Source organism: Plasmodium berghei (assembly GCF_900002375.2).
Source record: "Plasmodium berghei ANKA genome assembly, chromosome: 4".
In the NCBI taxonomy this organism is placed as follows: Eukaryota; Apicomplexa; class Aconoidasida; order Haemosporida; family Plasmodiidae; genus Plasmodium; species Plasmodium berghei.
In genome coordinates, this window is record NC_036162.2 from 125,022 (window position 1) to 143,750 (window position 18,729).

Consider the following 18,729-nt stretch of genomic DNA (forward strand, 5'->3'; position numbering starts at 1 on the left):
TACTACTTATATATAACAATACCTTTGCCAAGCAAATTCAGTGTATATTTTTAAAATAAAACAAATTAATAAAAAACTAAACAATTTTTACTAAAACATCGAAAAAAATACAGATGAAAATGCATATATATACACCTAATGTTGTGTGCAGTTGTAATAAATTGCGTAACATATTTATCTCACTAAAATGTTTTTTTCCCCGACTATAAAATTATCAAAATGCTTTACATTTATTGTCAAATCATTATTTTTTGAAACATCTTTAATAACTTGTGATACTTTTCGCTTCGTATCATCGAGCATATATTCCTATAAAAAATGAATAGCAAAAAAAAAAATGATTTGATCGAAATTAATAAATAAAAAATATACACACACAATAGCTAGTCAACGAAAAAAAAAAAATTCCAGCTAGCTAATAATTTTATTATTTTTTGGGGGGACTAATTAAACTTACCTGCTCGAGCAATACTACAGTGTTGTAAAATTTTCTCATTTTGCCATTGATCATATTTGTAATAATATTTTCAGGTTTATTTAAATCTTTTAACGAATCTCGAATAATATCCATTTCTTTTTTTACAACATTTTTATTTACTTTATCAATCGAGACACTAACAGGCTTTGCTGATATTATATGCATACATAAATCATTTGCAAAGTTAATTATATTTTTTTCTTTTGTTTTTAAGTTTTCATTTAAATTGTCTATTTCTATAACTAGCATGACGCCAGATAGTCCAACATTATTTCCATCAACTATATTATGAATATAAAAATGTAAAAATTCGTTTTCATTTTGTTTGACATATTTTGAAAATCGTCCAATCTTTATATCTTCACGAAATATATTTCTCAAATAATTTAATTCTTCAGAAACAGTTCCATTAATTTCACCATCAAAATTTGTATATGGCGATTGCATGATCTTATCAATAGCGACTAAAGATGTATCATAATTTTCTACTGAATCATTTGTATCAACATTTGATGGAATAATCTCATTATGTAAACAAAGTTTTGATATATTTTTAAGGAAAGTAACAAATTTGTTATTTCGAGCTACAAAATCCGAATCTGTTAACAATTCAATTAAAACAATTTTATCATCCATAATTTCTGAACATATCAATCCTTCTTTTTGTGTTTTAACACTTGTAGATATAAAGGTCCCATTTTTTGTATTTTTTCTAACAAGTTCTATAGCCTTATCAACATCGTTATTACACTCTTTTAATGCATTATTGCACACTTGGATACTTGCATTAGTAACCTCTCTGATATATTTTAATCGTTTTAGGTTTTCATTCGAAGAATATAACCGATTTCTTTTATGAATATTTTTATTTTTTATTTGTTTAATACCCGTTATTAAGTTTAAGCTGCTCGTTCTCTTATAGCATATTATATGTAAAGAACACGTCAAAACAAAAACAAAAAAAAATTCAAAAAATAGGGAATATCTCATTTCATCAGTTTACTCAACGTTTTGTGGGGTATTAATCAAAGCATCAAAATTCAAAAAACGAGAAAATAAATAAATATATACAAAAAGCACAAACTTTTTTATTCCCCCTAGTTATATGATCAACCCATATCCATTCACAAACCCACCTTTCCTAAGCCACAACTATATATGCTATCTTTGTATATATTCTGAATATTTTTTTAATAACATACTACCCTTTTCTTAAACTATACCTCAGTACAATTAATTTGTTTTCCTAGCAAAATATTTAAATTTCCATTATACAAAAAAAGTATTAAAATAAAAATTTGATAAAATGGAAAAAATATTATTAAAGGAATTGTGCTAGTACCATTTTAAAAATAAATTTTATTTGCAGTTTTTTAATATTTAAGCGCAAAATGCGCAACTAAAAAATATTATAAATAAAAAAATAAACAAATATATGAGTTCACAGTGTGATTAAGCAAACGGAAAACACACGTACATATCAAACCCATTGTTAATATTTAAACATGTATATAAATATATGTACATATTTATTAGTGTATGGATATATTCAATCAATCATGTATATATTATGTACGTGTTCATTCACAAAATTGAATCCACAAAAATCTTTTAATTTATTATTACAAAAAAAATGTATACATATTTATATAAATATGTATCAATGTTTATTTAAAGAATATTATTGTGAGGGTATGCACTATTCAGAAAAATATATCATCAAAATATAAAGCTATATATATTGTGTATGAGGGAAACATACCCAGAAACTTTATTTCGTTCATAACTTTTCAATTTCACCCCTCCTGTTCAACATTATAATTAAATATGTTGAACTAATCCTCTATCAAACGACACTATATCAATGATCTGATATATGTCAACCAATCTTCATCAACTTTATATTCATTTAATCTATGAATACCAAAAGTACCCGAATTGACAGCGTCTTCTAACTCTTTATTATTACTGTGAATTATATCATTTTTTTGTTTCCCTTCTAATAATATACCAGATGATTTATCCATATTAAAATCGATAAAGGAATTCAATTCAGTATAGTCTTCATTATAGTCTTCAATATAACTTTCTTGTTTTTTATTATATGGTGGATTTATTTGATATTCTTCTTCTATTTCATTTTGTTTAAAATTTGATTCGATAGGGTTATCACGTTTTTTCGCATTTTTATCATTGTCTTTTAATTTAATTGATAAATAGTTTTTTTCTATAATTGGTAAGTAAGGTTTTATATTTTTTTTCATTTCTTCAATTTCATTTAATATATTTGAATTAATTTTTATAACATGACTATTTAAAATATTATTTTTTTTTATGTAAATACCAGTCCCTTGATATTTATTATATAATTGATGTATAACTGATTTTTCATATTTTAACAAATTCATAAAATTTTGAAACCATAAATAAATAGATGAAATCTGTTTATTTATTACATCTTGAGGTTTCCCTTTAACAAATATATTTTTATAAATATATATACTACATTCATATATTGTTTTATTTAATTTTTCAAAACTATCAATCAATTTGTTAATATCATTTTCCTTCATATATATAAGTGTGTTCTTAACCATTCGCATGCTGCTTCCTTCATCTTTATAACCAATGTTACACATTTGGTTATATACAATCCTTATATTGGTAACTCTTCCTTTTTCATTCGAATTTAGAATAGTATTATCATTACTACTATTGTTATTATTATTGTTGTTATACTGACTCAGACATATTCTTTTCACATTTTCTTTTCTTTTATATTCCCCACTACCTTTTATTATTTCCTTTTCGTTTTGAATCCTGCATAAATCTGTTTTATAATTTTCTGTACCATCTTTATCCATTATATTATTCATACTAAAATCATGTTTTTCATATTTCTCTAAAGTCTCAGATTTAGAATTGTCTCTGATTGGTTCCACAGTTGATGTAGATGGTATTTGTTTCATTTTACAATAATTATTATTTTTCTCAAATTCTACATCCATACAAGGTGATATATAATTTTCATTTTTCAATGTTAGCTGTTTATGGTGCCACTGTTCTGTAACTGATAAATTATCACATTTAACTTGAAGATTATATATCTGCATTTCTTTTGATATTATAGATGTATTTCGTCTGTTTTGATATGGTATGTTTAAAAAGAAATTTGGATTTTCATTTTCATCTAATAGAGAAATAAAAAAAAATTTACACACTGATATTTTATTTGTTGTAACTATTTTATTCAACTTCATATTCATTAACTGCTCCAACATTAATGTGTGTAATTTATTACATAACAATCTATTTATTTTAATTTTAAAATGAATATTTTTATCACTATATATATTATTTAATCGCCCTATTTTTGATATCAATGCCCCGAGATAATTACTATTATTAAAACTTAAATATGTTTTTAAAACTTCGAAAAATATTATTTGAAAAGTATTTAACGTACAAGCAGATGAATAAAACTTATATCCATTACTTATCAATTCTTTTTTTTTTTTTATTGAATTATTTTCATATATATAAAAATACCTCTTAATTTCAATATTCAATGGATTTACCAAGTTTACATTATAGCTATTTATTAAATAGCTATCATCTATATGTATATATTTTTTTTTTTCTAAAAATTTTTCAATCAATAAATTTAAATAAAAATTTATTATCATATTTGTATTTCCATTTTTCTTTAATGTGCTCATCAAAGCTAATAATGATATAATTGACATGTTTATGCTTTCTTTATTTTCTTCTATATTTAAATTTATTCCACTATTAAAATTGGAATTTTTTATTTTTTGCTTATTTTTTAATATACTTTTATTTATATATATTTTTTCCTTTTTTTTTATTTCATCTTTTTTTAACAATCCTAAATCTAACACTTCTTTTTTTGTCATTACCAAACTCCCAAATGCTACAAATGGTTTGTATATTATATGTTTTTTCTTTTTATTTTTATTCAATTTACAGTTACATGTGTAATTACATCCTTGATAATTTTTACAATCTTTCTTATCTCTTTCCCGTGTCTCTTTTCCTTCATTTTCTTTATTTCTTTTCCTTTCCATATTTCCTCTAAGTTTATTTCCTTCAAAACTTATTTCTTCCTCCTCACTTTGCCCATTAAGTTTGCTCAACTCATCTGTTAAATCGTTTTCCAAGTCATCATCTTCTTCCTCTTCTTCATCTTCTTCATCTTCATCATCTTCATTGGCTTCTCCTAAATGTTTTACATCGTCAACAAAATTCCAATTGAAAAAAAAATTTTCTGAATAATTTTTATACATATTATATGACTTATTTCGCAGAAAATCATTATTTTTATTATTTTTTTTAATTTGCTTTTCTTCTTCTCTTATTATTTGATTTTTTTTTTTTTTTTTCAACTGAGAAATATAAGAGCTAACTAAAAGGGATTCGTCAATAATAATTATTTCGCTAGTCAACTTGCTTAGATGAATATTTGATAAAAAAAGGGACATTAAACGAAAACATAATAATCTAAATACTCTTTGAATGAAAAAAAAAAGAAATTTTTTTTTTAAATAAAATAAGCCATAGCCAAAAGATAAGTATTTCAAAATTAACATAATTAGCAAACTTCTATAAATGTATATTTTTTCATCAAAATATTCTTGAACAAGAAAAAAGTCAGATTTTATTTCTTTATATAGAAGTTTAACAATTAAGTTTAGATACATTCCTTTTCCTTTTTCTTTGTAAATTAAATATTTTTGAGTTATTTCATTTGGGTAAATTGGGGTTGTTCCTTCATTTCTGTCTACTATCATTCTATTCAGTTCATTATCAAATTGACTATGTTTATTTTTTCTATTCACAACATTCTGATAGTTTATCTTTGTTCCTGTAATGCCTTCATTGCAAAGACATGTTTTCATAAAAAGATATTTTGATTCTCCATTTTTGTCATATTTTTTTATTTCAGCATCGTGTATTTTAAAAATTTCTTCATTTTTATTAAAATCTATACATATACTAAGATTAACTGGGAAAATCTCATTTTTTACGTCAAAAGACTTTTTTTTTACATCATCATTTATAATTATTACACCATTTAACAACTTAACTAATGAAAGGAAAACTAATGGATATATATCTATAATAATATTGGTGTATTTATTTCTTCGTCTCTTTAAATTGATGTTTTTTTTTTTTTTATTATTATATTCTATATTATTTTTATTCCATTTCATTATATTATTCATTTCATGTAAATATTTTTCGTATATTATTTCTCGTTGATCTCGTTCAACCATATCAATATTACAATTTATTATATCATTTTTATTTTCTCCTTCTGAAATACCTTGTTTTCTTTTTTTCCTTCTACGTTTTTTTTTATTAAACTCAATTTTATTTTCAACATTTTCCTTAAAAATTTTTCCGTTTATTTTTAAAAGTATATTTCCTATTTCTATATTGCCATATCCTGACTTGTATTTATACAATTCGTGTAAAATATGATAAGCCAAATCTTCTTTGAAAAAATATAAATTATCAATTTTGTTATGTTTATTAATTATTACATTACTAAGCTCCTGTTCTATATAGCTTTTATTATTATTATTATTTTTTTTTTTTTTCAAAATTCCTGTACAAATCATATTTTTTTTTTTTTTTTTATCGATTGAAAAATAAGAAACTAAAACATGTTCACACACAATTAAATCATATTTGTACATAATCATCATTATTTCCTCAAGATTTAATTCTCTATTTTCTATTTCTTTCCAATTTTTATTCAAATCATTAATAGCTTCATGTTTTTTACCAAGTTTTTCAGTCTTTGGCTCACCATTCTCTAAATAGCTATCTTTCCAATTTTTTTTTTTTATCATTTCATATTTTTTTTCTGTATCGCTATCTATTTTTACATTTTCTACACACACATAATTTTCATCATATATTTCACAATTATCCAGCTTAAAATATTTAGTCCGATTTGTAAACAAGTCATACATATTCCAATTGTCAAATGGGGAAGATATAATATGGTAACAACTGTCATCAATGTAATTATAAGACATTATTGGGTCGATTAAAATTTTTCCATTATTTATCATCATGTATATATATTTGTTTTCTTCACTAAATGATTTATTATTGTTATTGTTTTGCTCATTTTTGGTATAAGTGATTTCCTTTATATTTGCGTCATCATTTTTTATTTCATGTTTAGATTTCTCTTTCTTTTTTAGGGTGTATGAAAATTTAGTGAAATGCATAAAATACATTTTAAAATTTTTAAAAATTAAAGAAAAAAATATTAAATATGACAAAAACATACATTTGCATGGTTTTGTGTACAATCGCTTATCAAAATAGTTTATTTGGTTGGTTACTTCATTTTTTATCTTTTCATTTTTGCTTCCTTTGGTGCACTGAGAAAAATAAAAAGAATATATGTCCGCTAAACTTATCTCGACATCTTTCAAATTAATGCAATTGTAATACTTGCTGTCTATACTACACCCATTTCGTGTCATAATTTCACCTCTCTTCAAAAAATAATTCAAAAAGTAAATGTTTTGTAAATATAACCGAGTTGTATCAAGTCGAATTAATATGCTTATAATGATTTCACTTAATTCGTAATCGTTTGAAAATGTGTAACATAGAAAAGATGCTAATTCTTCCTTTTTTATTTGATGTATAAAACTTAAAAATAATAAATCGAATACTATACTAAATATATTACTTCTCTTAAAAGTTTTCAAGCATTTAGACAATATATAAAAAGTGCTATTCACAAAACTTTTATTCATAAAATAATAGCCTTTTTTATTTTTTTTAGAAAAATTTGAAAGTAGAGATGATTTTTTTTTTTTTAAAAGACATGAATTATTATTTTCATCACACTGTTCCAAATATTCTGTATCGTCATCTTTTGTAAGTGTACTATGAGATGCAATATCACTATTTTTATCATAATTATCACCAAAATTTTTAAATTGATCATCTGTTTTCAACATAAAATCATAGTTTATTTTGCTATCTTTTGGATTGATAAAACAATTTTGTTGAGCAAGACATATTCTTGTATTATCTACTAAAGGATTTTCCAAAAAATAATCATCTAATCCTGTCCCATTATTCTTTAAATTAACAATTTTAAACACATTTCGTAACCAAATATTTTTATATTTTTTAATCAAATTTATAGAATAAAATTTGATATACTTAAATGTAATATCTGTATAACCCTTAAATTGCAAAAATAAATTTTTATAAATATTTTGTATTTTCTCATTTTGAAAATATAAGGATATATTTTCATTAAAATTAAAAGAAATTTGTTCAATCAACAATCCAATAAATATATAAATAAAAGAATAATTTTCATTTGTAAATTTATCATAAGAATTATAGAGATTTTTCTGAGAATAATTTATATCATTTTTTTTTTTTTTTTTTTTTTTTAATATTTTTTCATCTTTTTTTAAATCTGCTTCTTCACATTTTTTTCGTCTCCCCCTTTTATTTCTCTTACTTAATTGTTTCAAATATTTTTTTGCATGATTTAAAGATCTAATAATTTTTTTATAAAAATATCGACTCTTTACTTTTAATTTTGAAAAGTTATAAGTTACTTTTAAATTTATTATATTTGGAAATATATGCCTAATTATATTCACATATATACAATAGTTACTATTAGCCATATATAGTATATAAAGAATGATTAAATCTTGTCTAGGAGAAAATATTTTTTCAGTTCCTTGAATTTTGGAATTACTATTTTGTATATTTTGAGATTTTCTTTTATTTCTTATAACGTTCATACTTACATTATATAATTTGTTAGTCTTTTCTTTGTTCATATTATCTATTCCATCATCAATAAAACTAAACTGAATTTTTTTGTTAGCATTTGTATTGGGGGTATTTTTCATATTATCATTTTCTTGTTTTAATTTTGAAATAAATAAGTTAGTGTTTTTGAGCATTCGCTCATATAATTTAACAAATTTTCTAAGTTGGTTTGATAAGCATATTATCTTTGAAAAAAAGTGTAAATACAATGCACAGACATATGGATAGTTTAATCCTGTATATAATGATTTTCCATTATTTTTATGAAGGACTATATTTATTACAAATAATATAGAGTAATTTAAAAATTTTTTATTTGATAAAAAACCAGTCATTATATTTATCAATATATTTATGTCTTCTAAATATGATGTATTCTTCAATTTGATTTTATATAAATGTAATATAAACCAATTAAAAAAAAATATATTAATTCTAAAAATAAAATAATCATGAAAAATAAATATTTTGCTTATAAAAAAAAATAATGTTTTCATTTCAATATCATTACATTTCTTGTTTAATTCCCATAAGCATGGGGATAACTTTTTCATGGTGTTATATAAATATACTTTGTTAAAATCTAAATATTTTGATTTTTTATAAAACAAATAAGAAAACAAAATTATACATTCATAAATATTTATTCCTTTATAAAGAAATATTAATTTTAATTTATTTAATATTAATTCTTTATTTATATATTTTAAATTTTTTAAATTTGTATAAATATAATTATCATCTTTTACTAAACAACAATTATTGTCTACCTCATTTTCTAAATAATTTTTATAACATCTTATAGTATCAATTACATTTTTGCAAAATATATTTGAAACATCTTCACACTGATTATCATTTAATATTTCAGTATTATCATATATTATGTTTTCTTCTATCATTTTTTTTATGCTGCAAACGCGAAGAAAAATATTATTTATATTAACAAATTTTTCATCAATTTTATTTTCAATTTTATTAATACTCTTATTACTATCTACATATTTTTTCACTTTCTCGTTTATACGATTAGTGATTTCCCTATTTTCATTTTTGCCTATATATACATTATTACTAGTATTCATACCAGAATCGTCATTTTGACATTCATTTGTTTGACTATTGCATATTTCGACATTTTCATCCATATTAGATGTATTGTCATTATGACTTGAGCTATCCGTTCTCGTTATATCTCCTGAAGAATATTCTGACAAATATACAGAACTATAAAATGAGTCTGAATCCATAGATGTATCTACTTTACTTTCTCCATTTGATGATTCATCACACCTTAGATGCTGACTAAAATTTTTAATATTTCGATTTGTTTTATCATTATATTCATTTTCAAAATTGTTATCATTTTGTTTAAATTTATTACCTTCATTTTTATTTTCATTTATTCCTTCCCCTTCATTATTATCAATTTTATATTTTTCTTTTTTTTCAAATAATAAATTTTCTTTCTTTATTTTATTATAATTCTGTAAATTCATTTCCTTTCGTTTTTTTCCCTTAACATTTGCTGCCACATCTTTTTCCCCATTTTCCGCCGCATTTTTTGCTACATTTTCAATATTACTCCTATTTTTTAATGAATCGTCATCATCACTATTATTAGTCTTTTCTTTTTTTACATGATTAATTTTGTTGTTATATATATTTTGTTCTTCATCATTTTCTGTCAATTCTTCATCTGTTACAGAAAACTCACTTTTATCTTCTTTTTCATTTCCCAATTTTATTTCATTTTCTATAACATTACTATTACATTCTGATGATTCAATCTCACTATCATTAATATCTGTTTCTGAATCTATACTTTCTAAATTTGTGTTCAAACTATTTTCATGAGGTTCATTTTCTTCATATTCCCTCGAATAACTTCTAACATTTTCTGTTACAGAATTTCTATTCCATTTTTCATTTAGAAAATCTATAACAGTTGGCCTTTTTTTCTTAATTTCGATCATTTTATTTTTTTTATTATGAAAATTATTATTTAACGATTCATTTTCATTTCTCTTTCGTTTTCTTTCATTTTCATTAAGTCCATTAGTAAAAAAAGACGAATCAGAAGAAAAAGAAGAATTAGATGAAATTGACACATTTGATGATATACATGAATTTTGATCATTTGTATTTTTTTTTTTTTTTGAATAATTTATATAACTTTTTCTATTAATATTTCCAGAATCGCCATTTTCTTCTCCATCTTCTTTTTCAAAACTGTTTCTATAACTTTCTTTGTTTGTTGATTCTCTTTTTTTACGACTTTTTGAATTATGATATATTTTCATTTCATTATGATTATTATTAATATTTGATTCATTTTCTTTTTCATTGAATATTGAAGACTTTTGAGATAACTCATTTGGTAGTATATTATTTCTACTTGGTCTTCCCCTTCGATTATGTTTTTTTAATTTCGTATTATTTTTACAATCATTATTTATATTCATAGAAAAATTGTTTACATTTTTTAAATTATCTCTTTTATTTTCAGAAATAAAATTATTATTATTATTATCATTAGCACGGCCTATATAATTGCTACTTCTTTTGTTTAACATTTTTTGTTTATTTAAATTGTTGTATTTATTAATAATATTGGAATTATTCTTTATAATATTCCTTTGATCATCATTTTCATATTCTTGGTTTATATAATAATTTATAAAATTTTCATGATCATTCAAACCACTAATATTTCCACAATTTAATGGATTGATATTTGTTACATTTCCCATTTTATATATATTAGGTTTTTCATATTCACTATTATTATAAATATTTTCCATCAAATTTTTATTATATATATTTTGTATATCCTCTTGGTTATTTCCAATATTATATTCTTTATATATATTATTATATCTTGGGTCAGTAGTTAAGTTAGTTCCTTTATATGTGTTGTTATTTACTATATTACATGTATATAAATTTTTTGTTAAATTATTATTTTGTTTTGTTTTATTTTCAAATGTCATTATATTCATATTTCCTTCTGGATATGTTCTAACTAAATTAGGAAATATATTTTCTTTTACATTTCTAATATATTTCATATTAATGTCTATTGTTGGGTCAGTTATACATATTCTTGATTTATTTTTATTTATTTCATGGCCACTTCCTATTTTGATCACTCCATTTGGATTATTTCCAAGAACATGTGTGTTTTTGTTAATATGGTTATTATTTATGGAATTTGTTATATTTCGATTATTAGTATTATTATTAGTATTTATGTTTGAATTTATTATATTATTTTGAGGAAAATTGAGAGAGGAGCTATTAATAACGCTCCCTCTTTTTCCATTCATAATCTTCTTTTGATTATTATCAGACATATTATTTAATAAGCAAGTATTTATATTTGAATGATATAATGAATTGTCAAGAAATCGATTATTTTGTCCTTCTTTTATATAATTATTAAAATTACAATTATTATTTAAGGCATCATAATTAATTTTGGTATATATATCAGTTCCAACTTGATTAATATTATTATTTAATTTATTCTTCAAATTATTATTTAAAATATTAGGATATAAATAAATATCATTAGTATTTATTTTATTATTACCCATAGAATGAACACTCAGATTCGATCTTATGTTTTCCACTCCTTGATTTATACGCGGAATAGAAGGTTGGCTTACACTTCGATTTAATGTGTTATTCAAATTCAGTGCTATGTTTTGATCATAAGTTTGGAAAAAACTATGATCAATGTTTTCACTAATATTCGGTTTTAAATGGCTTGCAAAATATTCATTTGCAATAATCGGAATTATACTCCCATTTTTTATTCCATCATTTAATGGGCCATAATTCTTTAATGTATTGCCTATGTTTGCATTTAAGTAGGTACCTATATTATGAAAAAAAAATTTTTTTTTTTTTTTTAATCGCCATATGGAATAGTAATACTACACACGTTATGTTAGTATGGCTGTTCGTTATGCATTATTTTTTCGTTATTTTTTCGTTATTTTTTCGTTATTTTTTTCGTTATTTTTTCACTTTTTTTCCCTTGCATTTACTTGCGTTACCGGGGCAAATTGTACACTTCAAAGAGGAAGCATCATATGGCTTGCTGTAATTATTTTTACTGTGTGCATTTTTTATATCATCATTGAAAAGATTTATTTCAGAAGGATTTTTATTAAAACATGTACATTGCATACATAATTTGTTTTTATAATTGGAAGGAATATTATTGGAACGATATGTATTAAATACGTTATTCCCATAATTTAAATTATTTTCATTTGTGTTATTTTTTGGGTATATAAAATTATTCGTTAATATATGATTCCCATTTGCTTGGCTATATTCCAGTTCATTAATTGAGGAATCAAACATATGGTTGATAATACTATTAGAATTGCTATTATTATGGATGTTAGAATACCTTTTGCTATATTCGTAAGCTAAATCCCTAGTATTACTACCAAACATGTCTGATGTATATAAATTATTTGCATGATTTATATCATTACATAATTTTGTGTTAATTAAAAAGCTTTTTTCTATCCCATTGTTAATATTTCCATGATAGTTACATATATTTTCATTCATTTTTTTTAAACAAATTCTAAACAAATACAAAATAAAATAAGTTAATACTTTTTCGGTTATTTCATTATTCTTAATACATAAATACGCGATATTTTTTATTTAAAAAAAAATTATAATCATCAAGATTGTTAATTATATTGTAAAATTAAAACAAAATATATATAATAAAAAAACAGTTAAAAATGAATAACATAATATCCATATATTCCGCTAAAATGTTGCAAATCTTCATTTCCTAAAATTTGCTCTCTATTATTACCTTCATAGAGCTTGTATTTTTTTCATTACAAAAACAATCTATTTTTTGTATCATTTTAAATTTTCAAATATTTTAAAATTACATTCACAGATTTGTGCCTTTTTTCTTTTTCTGTTTTAAACTTGGGAAGATAAACTCATAATAATTACAAGCCGAAAAAAAAAACATGTGTCTACACTTATCATATACATATAATTATACACATACATAATGTGTGCATTATTGGTTTATGTTTAGTTATTCCTTTTAAGTAAAATATTTAAATAATAACATCATTTTGTGAAATTAAATTGATATAAAATATACTAAACGCAATACATTTTAAATTGGATCTATTAATATATATCGAAAGCTTAGAATATATACATATTAAAAGGCCGGAAAAGAAGAGAAATAGTGGGATTAAAAATTAATGATAAGACATATAGATATATTATTATTCTTTTCGCGAAAAATAATATATAAATTAAGGTAAATAAAAGCTTTATAATCTTTCAAAATTTATAAAGCTAAAGCAAATTTATTTAAGCCTTTCACAAAAATTCAGAGTATAAAGCATATCAAATTATGCATAAGATATATCTACTTCTCTATTTTTCGAGTTTGAAGATATATTTATATAATTGTGCAAATATTTAGTGAGGAACAAAATAATATATAATTTATTATTTAAAAAACACAAAAATCGACAAAATTTAACTATATATCCATGTCTATGTATTTGTATATAGCTAAATAATTATATAAGAGAAATGGATCTTTCATTTATATTTCAGTATATCTTTGTTTTTAATGTTTGATTATAAATATGTTTTTCATCAAGTTATACAATACATACCTTTCATATTTATAATATATTTTCATACAAGGGTAGACATGAATACTGTTTTATTTTATTTATAAATTATAAATACTATAAAAATACATTTTTTTTATAAAATTTAGGAATTATGAATTTCCTATTTTTTTCGTTTATGCTTAAAAGACAACATGTACATCCAGTTATCTCTAAATAATACGTAACTAAAATTATAAAAGATATTTAATGGAGTGTTAAAAAAGACAATTTGTTAATCATCTGAACTAATATCTGAGAAATATAAAAATAATAATCATATTGACAATAATAAGGTAATAATGTTGCCTTAAAAAATTCACAAACAGCAAACCTAATAAATTAGCCAAAATAAATCCCCACTAACATAATGCATCTTTTTCTTACAATATTACCTGTCATGTTAAGGCTTTTAAATTACTTTTATGCATTTTGTTATATTTCCCCATGCACACTGCATAATTTTTTTTCTTTGTGAATATTTTTATGTATCATTCCGTAAAAGTATTCATGAAAACATTGTTATAAAATATTTTACCTGAACAGTTAATATTTTTTTATTAAATAAAAATTTCATATATAGCTATATTATTTCTACAATACCATATATGCATGTGTGCATATTTTATATCCCCTTAATTTTACTTTTTTAATTTTACTGGTATTATTATGGGATGGCGTAAAAAATAAATAAATTTTGTTTGTTCATTTAAAAATACTTATAAATGGATATATGCATATTGACGCATTATTGAAAATATGTATATATAGACAAATATATTTGTGTGATATTATATATATATTAATAGTCAATTTAAAAATTGCTGCATTTATTGACACTTTTATAGTTCTAAATTAATTGCTATTATTCAGATTAATTCGCAGCCTTTACTTTAATTATTCGATTGATTATATTTATATTTTATTTTTATTCATTGTTATTACTGTTACCATTATTTTTTCCCTTTTTTAATTTAGTTGTTTTATATTGGATAGTTAAATTTTATTGCACGTTTTCAATTTTATTCATTCGCTTGTTTTATATCATTAATAATAATTGAAGAAAATATGCTCATATTGTTTTAAAATAAAATAAATTTATATCCTTCCCACATGCACATATATATATATATATATGGATTTATACATTTGTTTAACCAACTAACCTTAACATATCTTTTTACCATAAAAGAAAGGCGCAATTCGTTTTTTTTTTTTTTAAAATTATAAAATAATGGAAGTAGCAACATATATGCTACAAAATTTTATCCTTTATTTCTATATTAGTGCCATTTTAAAATAATAAATAAACAAACAAATATGCATATTTTTTGCTTATGAGTTCGCAGATACAAACACATGTCTAATTATACAGAGCATATCTATGTTTTCCTTTTTTTAAATTATTTTCTATAAAAAAATTGAAAAATAAATCAATATATAAAAATAGGAAAGCAAATTTTCACAGATATTATCCTTTCCTGTATGCATATATATATATATATATATATATTTTTTTTCTCACATGAATTTTTGTCATTTTTAAAAATAATTCATTTAAAACGGCATTTAGAGGGAGGTTTTTCCATAAAACGGCAATACATGAAATAAAAAAAAATATATAAATATATATACTATATTATCTACTGCTTAAAGAATGAATTGCATCAAAGAAAATGAAATATGTGAAAAAAATTGCAATAAAAACAGTTGCATACTTAATAATAATGAAAAAGAAAATGTAGAAAAAAATAGTTTTGAAAATAATTACAATAATTGCTACCTGAATGAAAAAAAAAAAAGTAATAATTTTTTAAATAATGAAATTTTAAAAAGTTTAAATGATAATTTTGATAATCCTACCGACTTTAGCAATAATAATGAAGAAAATAATTTAAATAAAATTGAAGAAAATTTTACTAATTATAATAATAATAATAGAAATTCAGAAAACAATATACTAAATTATAACGATAAACAATATCGTAATAATATAGAAAAGGGATGCAACCCGTTGACATTCCCCATTGAAAGCCTACCTAATACTATAGATGATATACCATATAACGAATTTACAAATAATACAAATTATAAATTTAAAAGCACCTCCGATCATTTTGCAGATAATTTAGATATCCCCACAATGCATCATAATACAATGGCAGATGATTGTAATGCTTCAAGCAAGAATGTTGATAAAAATAAACAAAAAGAAGATGTAAATCATAATGAAAAAACAATTTATAACAGTGAAGAGAATTTAAATAGTAATTATAAAAATGAGGAATTATATAATTATGATGACACAACGAAAGAAGAAACACAAGATGAACACAATGATAATACTGACAAAAATGAAATAATTGATGAAAGCCTCAATGCGGATAAACACAATAGTGATGATAATTCTCCAAATGATGAATCAGAAGATGAAACTGATCATAATATTTGTAATTCCCAGGAAAATAATAAACAAATAAAAATGGATATTCTTAATATGAGTTCAACAGAGGAAAATACAAGTATTAAAGTGGAAACAGACAATTGTGATGATTATAATAAATCTCAAAGAAATGGGGAAAATGAAGAAATAAAAAATGATAATCAAGACAATATTGACGATTTGTGTAGCCAAATAAAGGGCCTTCAAAATGTTGTAGAAAACATGAAGAAGGAAAAAATCCACCTTTTATCAAAATTTAAAGTGTATACATTAAATAATAAAAAAGAAATAGAAGAACTAAAAATAATATGCAAAAATAATGAAGAAGATATTAAAAAATATATTGAAGAAATAAAAAGTAAAAGTTTAGAAATAGAAAATTTGAAAGAAGCATATTCAAATGATGTGAATGTTTTTAAAAGTAGTATAAAAAAAGAAAAAGAACTAAACTCTGAATTAAGAGAAAAATTTGAATTATTAAATAAAACGAAAGAATGTATCGAAATGGAAATTGAGCAAATTAGAAAAAATAATGAAAGTATAAAAATGGAATTAAAGGCAAAGGAAAAAATTATAAATATGTTAGAAAATGAAAAGAAGGAAGAAATGGAAAAAGCTAGACGTTTTGCAAACATTGACATAAGTGATCAAGACGAATTAATAGCATTAAAAATCGATACAGAGGTATTAGTATGTTTTAAAAAAAATAATGAATATTTTATTATACCAAAATATTTATTTGAAGAAAACTTTAAAAACATAAAAATACCTGACCCTGTTCAGGAAAATTTTGAAAAAAAGCTAAAGGAATATAAAGATGAGCAGATTTTAAATATAAAAAAATTGGAAGAAGAAAAAAAATATATAGAAAATGAATACAATGAATATAAAGTTAAAGTAAATTCACTAATAAATGACACAAGTGAAAATTATAAAAGTTTAGGTGAAACAAATATCAAAATACAAGATTTAAAAAATAAAATATTAAAATATGAACAAGACATCAAAAATTATAAAACCGAATTAAATAATCTTAATGAAAAATATAAACTAATACATCAACAACTTTGTAAGGAAAAAGAATTATCAGAAGAACAAAATGTAATTATATCTTCGTTAAAAAAACAAAGTAAAAAGGAAAAAGTAGAAATAGAAAAAAAATATAAAGAATTATTCGATATAGAAAATCAAAAAAAAATTGCAGAAATTAAAGAAATGTATAGTAATAAAGAGAAATTATTGCAAGAAAAAATTGAAGATTTAATTTATCAAATAGAAAAATTAACTTTTCCTAAAGACGATAAAACTACTGCTCTACGTTCAAACTTAACAAAATTGGATAATCCCCTTAATGATATATCTAGTACCGATGATATTATTGAAAAGGGGAACATATATAATCAGGAAAACAAAAATCATGGAAATTATGCCCTGACTGTTAATAAAAATTCAGTAAGTGAAATGAACGAACAAGGTAACGTTGGTGCAGAAAGCGTTGACACATTTCACCATGATTACATAAATCGAACTGGAGAAAATTTAGAAACTGGAACTGAAAAAAACAATAAGAACAAGATAAAGCATGAAGAAGACACCAAAATACCAATATACCCTAATGAATATAAAAAAATAAGGAAAAAATTAGAAACGTATGAAATTTTAATAGATGAAGAAAAAAAAGAAAAAAAAAAATTATTAGAACAAATAAATGCATTAACAAATCAGGTAAAAAATTATGAATCAATACATGGAAATTATGAACATGTCATGTATCAAAAAAATATTCTTTCAAATTTTATATCTCAAATACCATCACATATAAAAATTGATGATTACGTTACAATTATTTATAACTCTTTCAACTTTTCCAACAAAGAAATTGATTTTATTAATTCCAAGAGATCACAAAAGTAATATTCATGAGTTAGCTTTCTGGAATAAATTTTTTCCCTCATTTATTTTCATTTTGTGTTATCACTCCTATTATTTGTTTTTTTGTTCCTTGTGTTATTTCATATTACTATTTTAGTCTTTTTTTTTTTCGTTTTTATTCACTTATTTATCCATTTATTACTCGTTGTTTATTTCATTTTTAGTTGCTTTTATAACGATGTTGTCCACTTTTCTCATTTGTTGATTTGTCATGTGTATGATTTATTTGCTTTACAACAAAAATGGGATGCACCCCTTATAATTTTTATCCATTCTTTGGACAAAATGAAATTATTAATTAGATTTTTATCATTTTACTTTTCATTTGCCAATTT

The 18,729-nt window shown here is 22.2% G+C and overlaps 3 protein-coding genes across 3 annotated transcripts; 1 reads left to right on the top strand and 2 right to left on the bottom strand.

Moving 5' to 3' along the window:
• Positions 1-174: 174 nt before the first annotated feature.
• On the bottom strand, positions 175-1,468 carry PBANKA_0403500 (elongation factor (EF-TS), putative; the record flags this gene model as incomplete). The annotated part of the gene is made up of 2 exons (XM_034568065.1): positions 175-309; positions 458-1,468. The coding sequence occupies 2 exons, from the start codon at positions 1,466-1,468 to the stop codon at positions 175-177; spliced, it is 1,146 nt and encodes a 381-aa protein (XP_034420092.1).
• An 866-nt stretch (positions 1,469-2,334) lies between these two features.
• Positions 2,335-12,925, bottom strand: PBANKA_0403600 (conserved Plasmodium protein, unknown function; the record flags this gene model as incomplete). Its single annotated transcript, XM_034568066.1, has 2 exons — positions 2,335-12,215; positions 12,388-12,925. 2 exons carry the CDS (start codon positions 12,923-12,925, stop codon positions 2,335-2,337), a joined length of 10,419 nt encoding a protein of 3,472 aa, XP_034420093.1.
• A 2,751-nt stretch (positions 12,926-15,676) lies between these two features.
• PBANKA_0403700 (conserved Plasmodium protein, unknown function) lies at positions 15,677-18,376 on the top strand (the record flags this gene model as incomplete). The annotated part of the gene is made up of 1 exon (XM_034568067.1): positions 15,677-18,376. The coding sequence occupies one exon, from the start codon at positions 15,677-15,679 to the stop codon at positions 18,374-18,376; it is 2,700 nt and encodes an 899-aa protein (XP_034420094.1).
• Positions 18,377-18,729: the final 353 nt, after the last annotated feature.